General features: G+C 34.9%; 2 protein-coding genes and 1 pseudogene across 2 annotated transcripts; 1 reads left to right on the forward strand and 2 right to left on the reverse strand.

The window, feature by feature from the left end:
* Window positions 1-931: 931 nt before the first annotated feature.
* LOC106299803 (malate dehydrogenase 1, mitochondrial-like) lies at window positions 932-1745 on the reverse strand. The gene is made up of 3 exons (XM_013735815.1): window positions 1424-1745; window positions 1207-1324; window positions 932-1116 (listed from the first exon to the last, which is right to left on the reverse strand). Exons 1-3 carry the CDS (start codon window positions 1426-1428, stop codon window positions 979-981), a joined length of 261 nt encoding a protein of 86 aa, XP_013591269.1. The 5' UTR covers window positions 1429-1745; the 3' UTR covers window positions 932-978.
* Window positions 1746-2756: 1011 nt separating this feature from the next.
* LOC106297341 lies at window positions 2757-7581 on the forward strand (annotated as a pseudogene).
* Window positions 7582-7722: 141 nt separating this feature from the next.
* LOC106296346 (malate dehydrogenase 1, mitochondrial-like) lies at window positions 7723-9640 on the reverse strand. Its single transcript, XM_013732464.1, has 7 exons — window positions 9305-9640; window positions 9009-9182; window positions 8753-8921; window positions 8585-8646; window positions 8377-8498; window positions 8185-8302; window positions 7723-8096 (listed from the first exon to the last, which is right to left on the reverse strand). The coding sequence occupies exons 1-7, from the start codon at window positions 9545-9547 to the stop codon at window positions 7959-7961; spliced, it is 1026 nt and encodes a 341-aa protein (XP_013587918.1). The 5' UTR covers window positions 9548-9640; the 3' UTR covers window positions 7723-7958.
* Window positions 9641-10625: the final 985 nt, after the last annotated feature.

Genomic DNA, 10625 nt, shown 5'->3' on the forward strand with positions numbered 1-10625 from the left:
ACAAGTCAAAGATTCATTTGGACAATAAACAAAGCTGATGATATTGTTATTACCATTCGGCTGCTCGTTGAATGACCAAACGATGAAGTGGGAAGCTTTCATAATGATCCCAATATGCCCTCGTCCCAAGTTATACTGCCAAAATAAAACCATCAGCAAATCTGAAAGACATCAAAGACGCTTTAGAGGACAGAGGGGTGAAGTAAACATCGTACCAGATCGCTGTGAGTTCCTTCGGAGATTTGGTTTTCGATCTATCCAAATCCATGATCGAATCCAACGGTTTCGTCTTCAACGGTGAGAAGAAGAAGAAGACGGTTCGGTGAAGATCCGTCGAGACGGGCAACGAGAGGACGAAGAGAGCTTTCATCCTTGCAAAATGAGAAGAAGAAGATGACCGAATCGCCAGAGAATCGCCATAGACGGAGAGATCGAGGAAAGAGGAAGAAAGAAAAGAAAATATGGGTTTCGACGGAAACCCCGAAGAAGGAGAGAGAGTAGTAGAATCGGTCCAATTAGAAGTAGCCACGTAGGGGTTCCAACAAATCCTAAAAATGCCAAGTTAATTACCGGTTCTCTTCTTTCTTTCTATTTTTCATTTATTGTTAAGCCTTTATTTTTTTGAAACCCGTTGCTAGAGCTTCCAATGGAGCTGCTCTTAGCACATGCTCATGAACAATTATCTCTACTTCACAATCTTTTGTCTTTGTGTGTATTGTTGTCGGGAACTTTTTCAATGGTGAGATATAGATGAAATAGACGACGGTCTGTCGCTGTGGTCATCTTTCTCGCCCTCATCAAAGTGTGTTTAATGCTAAAGTCTAAGAGGTTAGAGTTTTATTCAAAAAGCAAATAAAAATCCCAACATAAATTAACTGACATGTTACTGTTTTATCTTTGTGCTTTGGGAAATGAAACAAAGAGCCTCAAACATGGATTATAACCGTAAATTGGACAAATAGACTCAAGTCGATTTACTCATTGGTTGGCAAACTTAACTCCCTTCTCAATGAAAGACTTGAGCTTTGGCTTCAGTGCTTCCAACCCTTCCTTCTCAAAGTCTGAGAGTGGTCCCAAATCAAGAACGTCCTCCACACCGTTCTTCCCCAACCTCACCTGAATCATAATTACCCAACCATCACATTTATCATGAGACCGTAGGAACCAACATTGTGTGTTTGATTGATGCTAAGTTTAAAGGATTACCTTTGAGGCAAAGAAAGGAAGCTCAGTGATTGTGGATTGCACGTACGAGCATTCTTCAACATCTGGAACTCCGTTGAGTCCCTTCAAGCATGCATCAGCGAATAGCGCTCCAGCATAGCTGTGACAACGGTTGTCAGATTACAGGAGTTGAGAATCAAAAGTAGATCAAGAAAAAGTGAGAACAATTACGAAAATGCTAGCAAAACAGAATACTTACACCATCGACAATGTAGCTGAACCTTTTCCTGCTTTAGCCTCCACCACTTCTGTGCCTCCATCTTGAGTACGCTTGGTGAGGGCGGTGGGTACGTCACCTTACAAATTAGCTTGAGGAGTGGCCTACATTGTTTACTAACAGAGTGACTTAGTCAAACAAAGAACAACCACGGGTAGTAATAAATTAGACATTCAACCAAACATAGAGAGGAAGTGAGAGAGAGGTAAGCCTGAGAGAGGAGTGGGATAATAGTAACCCCAGCATGACCACCAATTACAGGAACGTTAACTTCTGCAGACACAATTCAGGAACTTAGACAACATAGGCATGAAAAATCCTTCGGACGTACGGCTGTCTAAACTATATATAATTTTGCTTTTTTTTTTAATTATTGGTAAAAGCTTTATATTTATAGTATTGTGATAAAAAAGATAAACCTAATAAATAAGGTCAATACCATTTTAAAATGGACTAAATTAATTCTCATTTGTTTGAAAATTATCATTGGTTGTGGTGGTGATAATTCGATGAATGAAAGTAAGAAACTCGCTTTTAAGCAGATTTACAACCCCCTAATAAACTGCGACTTATTCTTGGGTTCAGCCTCTAGAGTAGAGGTTCACCAACCAATAGAATTATGTTATTTTATATTCGATATCTTTTAAAAAAGAAAACAAAATATTGTCAAATTATATTATTTTTTTAAAACTAAAAGATAAAAATAAATAAATAAAAAATACTAGTAATTACAAAAAAAATATTTTAACGTCGTCAACAAAACATTAAACCCTAAATCCTAATCCCTAAACCCTAAATCATAAACCCTAAACCTTTGGGTAAACCCTAAACCTTTGGATAAACCACAAATCTTTGGGTAAACCCTAAACTCTAGGATAAATCTTAAACTCTAAATCAAAATCATTAAACACCAAAACACTCAAGGGTTTAGGGTTTAGTGTTTTTATTTATAGTTTACGGTTTATCCAAGGGTTTAGGGTTTACCCAAGGGTTTAGAGTTTATCCAAGGGTTTAGGATTTATCCAAGGGTTTAAGATTTATCCAAGGGTTTAGGGTTTACCCAAGGGTTTAGGGTTTAGGGTTTAGGAATTAGGATTTAGGGTTTAGTGTTTTGCTGACGATCTTAAATAGATTTTTTTAAATTATTTTTTCTGTAACTACTATTTTTTTTCTTTTTAAATATAATATAACTTGACAATATTTTGTTTCCTTTTTAAAAAAATATCGAATTTGAAATAATGAAATCTTGGTGAATCCAAAAATAACTCATAAACTGCACCACAAGAAAACGAGGACACTGTTTACTTTATAGACCATGACGCAATCACAAGTTAGATTTCTTATTTTATATATGTTTTAATAAAATTACGGAGATGTTATTTTGGTTTACGTAAGGATTAACATGTAACGGTCTCAAATTTTGTAAGAAGGAACTAACGAAAATATACGTTAAAAAAGCTAAAATTTTATATGTGGATTATTTACAATGATAATATAATAATTAAGTTTTGTGGAAGATATGTTTTTAATGAATTTTTATAGATCCATATTTTAAGATTTTCATACTTATTAAGAAAATATATCAAATTTTAGTTAACAATACATTATTTTACGTAATCAACTATTTTCCACAAGTTTTCACCAATAAAATTTTAATAAATACAATTATGTTTTTTGAAGTTTACAGTTTACATTTAATTTATGCATTGAAAATATGAAAAACTAGGTTAAGATCTGCGCCTTGCGTGGGATCAACATTATATATATATATTATTTTATGTATTAAATATTTTTACATATTATGAAATAATAAATATATATTAAATAATTAAAAATTAGTAAATATTAAATATATAATTAAATTGGTGTGAACATATAAATCAATTTTATTAAACCAAAAAATATTTTTTTTTATATTTGATAGGATATGTTATTAAATTTAAATGATACTAACATAGATAATATATTTTAGTTTATTTTTCATATTAATGTCTATTATAGAAAAAAATTTAAATTACTGATAACAAAATTTTCATTGTGGGATTAAAGTTTTAGTAATTTATAATTTAAAAAAAAATAAGTTGTCAATGATCGTTCAAAACTTTTATCAAAAAAGTTGTTCAAAGTAAATTTTGAAACTAAAATATTGTATTTTAAATGGTGTATAGTTTAATTTAAAGCGATATATATATTAATCTTAATAATTAATTAAATTAGACTTTTTACTTATATAATTTGTGTAATCATTTGTATTTTGTCATAACAAAAATTTTAAACCATGGATCATAAAATGTGAATGTGAGACTTTTAACAATTTTAATAATTTATAGCTGTTTGTAAAAATTCAAAATATAAGATATACATAAAAATCTAAAATTTTATTATTTAGTTATTGTAGCTGTTTAATTTATTTTATAGTTTAAAATTAAACAAATATGATAGAAGATACACTATTTTTTTATTAAATATTTATTATTCAAAATCATTAATATATATATTTTAGTCACATTAGGCAATTCCGTAAATTTTATTTAAGGAAATAATAAAGTACATTAATGATGAATTTATTGTTAGTTTAATAAAAAGCTTATTATATAATTAGATGGACCAACATATTTCTCTAATGATTCTAAGAATCATTATAGTGATGACATGTGGCTACAAAAAAAAGTTGTAATGCTTCTCAAATAATATATAGGGGATGTATCTTTTTGAAATAATTTTTTTTTCTAAAACATTGATCTTTTAGGAACAGAAGGAGTATCTAATAATTTTAATGTTAGTTTTGGAAAAGAGAAATCAATATTTTACATTTATCTTGGGTATAGAAATTTTAATTTTCTTTGTAAAGTTTATCATTAATAACTCTCAAAATAAACTTTTCACATAAAATATAGGAAATATGCTGTATTTTAGAAATATACAACTATTTCTGATGAAGATAAATGAGGACTCGTATATAAATAATTGAAGATATAGACTACTATTATTACACAGAAAAAAAATCAATGAAGGAAGGTGCGATTCGGGGATGTAGTAGGTAGTAGTGAATTGGAATCGAAGAATGAGAGGGAGGAGGAGTGTGTCTATTGTCGCTGCCAGATGATGTGGCTTTGGATTGCCTGGCTCAGGTGTCGAGACTGGACCTGGTGGCCAGGGCCGTGCCTGATAATTATTGGCCCACAAGCCAAAATTATTTTTTGGCCCTTTAAATTTTAAAATTCGCAAAAAAAACTAAATTATGCATCAATGAAGGTACAAACACCATGGTATATAAGTGCAGTATCGGCCGCTTATACCAGTAGAGCTACATGAGATTTCTGGTATTTTTGGGCACAACAAATATATATTGTCTCCGGCCCTGAAGCACATGTTTCATTGGCTTCTATTCAGGCCCGGTTCTGCTGGTGGACTTAGCCATGGTCTCCTGGAAATACCAGTTTGTGGCAGAGTCCAATAATATCAGGGCCATGAGATATCGGATGGGTAACGTACGCCTACGTATTTATGCACATGCATCCAGACCAAGACCCATATTTGTATGTATTTATTCACATGCATCCAGACCAAGCCCACGGTGGTTCGTCCTCCACCCCATGCAACGTCGTTTCAAACCGGTCCACTCGAGCCAGTGCCGTATTAACCAATATAATAGCTCTAGGTGAAATACGAAATTTGGACCCTTTTATAAATATTTTCTATATTTTTTTCAATGCATTTTTTTTTAACTTAATCTCTAAAACCCGGAACAAATAGAAAAAAATATCTCAAAACTAATAGTGAAAGTACAGATTTCTTATTATTTTGTTTTTAATAAGTAAATTAGGTTCACTTAATTATGCTAATTTAACAGATTGAATAGATTTTTAAAACAACACAAAATTATGGACCCATGGCAAATGTCCATAACATGGGTAAGAACCGGCACTGACTCGAGCTTGTATCCAGCTCCACTAGCCGGATCATGTTACGGATTGGGGGATTTACTGTATCGGTGGACTCATGAACGGCAGGCATGCCCACATCGGAAGTCACGTTTTTTTATGCTATCAAGCACATAGGGTACCGAATCACCGCCATGAAGTTGGCTCGAAGCTGAGCATCCGCAAGCTTGAAAGACAAGAAGAAGATATACGTGTTTGGAGGGTGCTGGGATGTAGCTGATTCCTCAAACTGGGTAGAAGTATTTGATCTGGAAACCAGAACTTGGGAGTTTTTGTTCTTGTTTACCCCCAAGATGCCCCTCAACATCCAACAAAGAGTGGTGATAAATGGCCAGATTATTTATGGGGTGGATGAGGATGGTCAAATCTTTTACTTCACTCCGAGTACTAACCCTATGTTTATGACAAACGGAATAGTAGAGCCTAATCCAGAAAATAGAAACGAATAGTTTTTGTTTGAGGTAATAATGTGCCGTGGTATCGGTGGGAGAATATTGTGGCGTTGGCCAGATGAGATTCTTTGGAAGGAAGTAAAAAGAGCTGCAGCAGCATCACATCATCAAAATCTGCTCCTTCTCGATTGCCATCTTCTGGGAAGCCCGGCGGCCTCAACAAGGTCTTTTGGAGCTATGGTATGCGGAGATCTCCATGAAGAGATGCCAGGGAGACGAGGGGTGGTGGGAGGTTTGGGGGAACATTGAATGTTCCGCTCCTGTCCTCTCAGACTCATCACATAGTGCCCTTAACTTGTTGCACGCTGCTACTGTCTTTGCCTATTTGCCTGAATTATTATTCTCTCAATCCTTTAGTTTTTATATCATTTGTTTCTATTTTATTTTTTGACTGCAACATATTATCACAAAACAATCTGATGCATTTAATAAGATTACTACTTACTAATCAGTAACGTCATTGCTTACTAAGAAAATCACACACCCCGGATATGTTCTCTCACTTGCTTAGGGGTGGAACAATTCAGTTAATGAAACAAACATCCTTTTTATCTGTTTTTCCAGATTTTAGTGGAAGTTTTAATTTATTAAAGACTATATATATCACATTCAACTTTGGTGGGATCTCCAATAGGACGAATATCTTTCTTGAAGTACATAGTAGAACCTCTATAAATTAATAATGTTGGGACTTTGAAATTTTATTAATTTACAAAAGTTTCTTTATTTAGATTTTTTATTTTAAGATATATTTATTATAAAATAAGAAAATATTTGATTTTAGTTTATAGACATTAATTTTTATTTTTTGAAATTTGACATTTATATTAATTTTATTATATTATTTTATGTATATAATATATATTGCATAGAACTTAAATGTGGTTTTAGATATAATATTACTAAATATCCTCAAAAATATATTAAGTGTTAAGAAAATATAAAAATAATTCCATTATGAATATAAAACAAATAATATAATAATAGGTTCTTACTTATATAAATATGTATACATATAAATTATTAATTTATAATTTTAATGGGACCATATATTTACATAGAATTTTCTAAAAAATATTATTTTATTATTTTATCGATTTGTGTCAAATTTTGAACCGGCCCAAATTGGTACCCGTGAAATTTATTAATTTATAGATTATTAATTTATCGAGTATTAATTTATAGAGGTTCCACTGTATATTAGAAGACACGTTTTAGATCATATTTTCTTATAATATGTTACTATTTTTAACAAAAATATAAAAGCATAAACATAATATGTAACCTAAAATATACAACATGATTTCACTTTGTGATAATATAAAATATGCAACTTCTAAAACTAAAACACTATTAACTTTTTCATATTTTAAATATTTTTATGCCTGCACATGGTGCAAACTAGTCACCTGGTATAATATTGTTTCAGATACCTACAGGGAAGGTGGCAGTTACAACCACAGTTAGATGAGTAATCACCATTTAGCGGGACATGTCCCAAAGCTGGATCTACTATGGATTCTTGTGTATGTAAGACGTCAAGTGTTAGTTGGTATGTTAAATGCTTTAGTTAAGATGCCATCAAAGTATGTCTAGTGCTAAAGTTTAAGATAGATCTGAGAGTGTCGTTTCCGTTCGAATTGTTTGTCTTGATACTTCTCTTTTTTTGAACATTTGAGTTCAGACCGGTGTGTGGTGTCTACAGAAGAATGTGAAACGGAACTTGCTTCTTGATTTTGAATGATATCAAAGATCCATTAAAAAAAATGACATGATTAGAAATTTGGAACCAAGGAAACGTTGAACAAGTAGTTTTTGTTTTACCAATTTCTTTTGTAGCCGTAGGAAACCATAATGCAGACATAATAGAACTGCAAAACCAGAAAGAAGGTAACACAGATGCAGCATTAAGAATAATCAAACACAATTGTGATCTGTTTATGAAGAAAGGTATCGTTCTTCCAAAATGGAAGTAGAAAGAAGCCTAACATAAACTGACATGTTACTTTGGTAATGAACCAAACAGCCTTAACACATGGATTTATTGATGCAGCCCAATGAAGGGACAAAAGGCAATTACAACCGGAAAATTGGAGAATAAACCGAGTCAAATCGGTTTACTCATTGGTTGGCAAACTTAACTCCCTTCTCGATAGAAGACTTGAGTTCTGGCTTCAGTGCTTCCAACCCTTCCTTCTCAAAGTCTGAGAGTGGCCCCAAATCAAGAACCTCCTCCACACCGTTCTTCCCCAACCTCACCTGAACCACATAACCAAACCATCACATTCATCAACGGAGTCACGAGCACATTGTGTGTTTGATTGATGCTCTAAGTTTAGAGGATTACCTTTGAGGCAAAGAAAGGAAGCTCAGTGATTGTGGATTGCACGTATGAGCATTCTACAACATCAGGAACTCCGTTGAGTCCCTTCAAGCATGCATCAGCAAAGAGTGCTCCAGCATAGCTGTAATATTACACAAGTTGAGAACAAAAAAAGTGCGAACAATTATGAAAAGGCCAGTGCGGTATAACACTTACGCCATAGACAATGTAGCTGAACCTTTTCCTGCTTTAGCCTCCACAACTTCTGTACCTCCATCTTGAGTACGCTTGGTGAGGGCTGTGAGTACGTCACCTGACAAGTTGGCTTGAGGAGTGGCCTACATTGTTTACAAACAGAGTGACTTCAAAGAACAAGTAACAAATAAGACATTCAACCAAACATAGAGAGGAACTGAGAGGTAACCTGGGAGAAGAGTGGAAGAATAGTAACCCCAGCATGACCACCAATCACAGGAACGTTCACTTCTGCAGAGACAAGAAGCATTCAAAGACTCAGGCAGGCTTTGTAAAGAAAACATCCTTGAACCCATATGATTACAAAGGAGGGAAAGAAAGAAAAAAAAAGACAAACCTGCAACAGGGACATTAGCTTTTCCAGCATAGAAAGTCTTGGCCCTAACAACGTCAAGAGTGGTAACACCAAACAGCTTCTTCTCATCGTACATACCAGCCTTCTTGAAGATCTCTGCTGCAATTGGAACAGTCGAGTTCACTGGGTTGCTGATCATATTAACAAGTGCCTGTTGATTCAGCACAAAAAGAATTAACTCCAAAGGTCAGCCATCTGATTAAAAGGAGACAGTTCTAAACCTAACAAATCAGCTTACATGAGGGCAGAACTTGGCGATGGCAGAGCAAAGGTTCTTGACAATGCCAGCATTGATGTTGAAAAGATCATCACGGGTCATACCAGGCTTCCTGGGAACACCAGCTGGAATGATAACAAGGTCAGCTCCTTCAAGAGCTTTCGCCAAGTTATCATCTCCCATGTATCCAACTACCTACAAACCATCAAGAATTCAAACATCCAAAGTAAACGACTTTATTGAATCTAAGCTACGATGATGAATATCAGAGACTCCAAATCTAGTAATTGGGATGGATGGTAGAATATATATATTACCTCGGATCTGGTGTTGATGTGGCCAACATCAGCGGCAACTCCAGGCGTGTTTGCGATATCGTAGAGTGAGAGACTCGAGACGAGCGGGTTGAGTTTCATGAGAAGAGCAAGAGGCTGACCGATTCCACCGGCCGCTCCCAAGATGGCGACTTTACGCTCCGGGACTGATCCGGAAGACAAGTTACGGCGCATAAGCGACTGCTTCGCCGAGGAAGAGGATCGAACAAGCATACATCTGAACATTTTGGGAGGAGAGGAGGAAGATCTAAATGAGATGTCTTTCAGAGTTTATGTGGTGAAGCTCTGGTGAGACACTCGATGCTGATCAGATATTATATGTAAATGAGCTAAGACCACGCGCATTGGGGTATTTAGCGAGGTTCATGGGCTCTAGTTCTAAGGCCCGGGTGATTAAAAACAAGAAATTAAAAATGGGTCTGTTTCGACGAACCGGGCCTTACGCTTGATCCGGTATCAAGTGGTTTTAGCCATGCGTCAGTTGTTTAATTGATGAAAGATACCGCGTAGAGGGGGAGGAAAGAAGGGTTTCCCCATGTCTCTCCTCAATTTCTCTTCTCGAAAAAAAAGCTAGGGTTTGTGTGTGAGAGGCGATTTTACGAGCGACGCCGAGTCTCTGAGGTGTTATCGTTCTAATCGACGACGGACTGTCTTTTCCACGACTTGAGGTGAGTATCGAGTAGATTGACGGTTTAATTTGGTAGATTTTGCTCGAAATCGTTTTCTCATATTTCAAATCAATTTTGGGGTTTTCGAGTTTGAGATGTAAATCGATATCTGGGTTTCGATTAATTGATGTAAATCGGCATGCTCGTTTCATTTAGGGTTTGCTCCCGTGATATTTCAAATCGATAGAGGGGTTTGGAGTTATCTCTGAAATGCTTTGATTTGGTTAGTGTAATAGGTTGTTTTGCTTTGATTCTTTGTCTTTGAGTTTCTTTATTGTAGCACTGTAATATCTTGTTTTGCTTTACTCATTGTGTTCTATTTTGTTTTGCAGGTCACGGGTTGGTTGGGCAGGGTGTTGCAGGTCACGGGTCTAAAGGTTGCAGGTGAGGGTCAAGGATGTAGGACTTTATGTCAGTTTTTAATCACGGATGTAAAATAGGATGTACTATGTGTAGGACTTGTCTTTTGCTGTTGATGTACTATGTGTACAATAGGTTGATTCACGGATGTTAAACTCTGCCTTCTCTATATAAACTATGTCTTTCAGTTTGGTTTTAAATTGTGCATCATTTCTCTTCTCTATGTGTGTCTTTTATTATTACAACTGAGCAAAGCACACAAAGAATCTGTCTCA

This window comes from Brassica oleracea, chromosome C6, assembly GCF_000695525.1.
Source record: "Brassica oleracea var. oleracea cultivar TO1000 chromosome C6, BOL, whole genome shotgun sequence".
Classification (NCBI taxonomy): Eukaryota; Viridiplantae; Streptophyta; class Magnoliopsida; order Brassicales; family Brassicaceae; genus Brassica; species Brassica oleracea.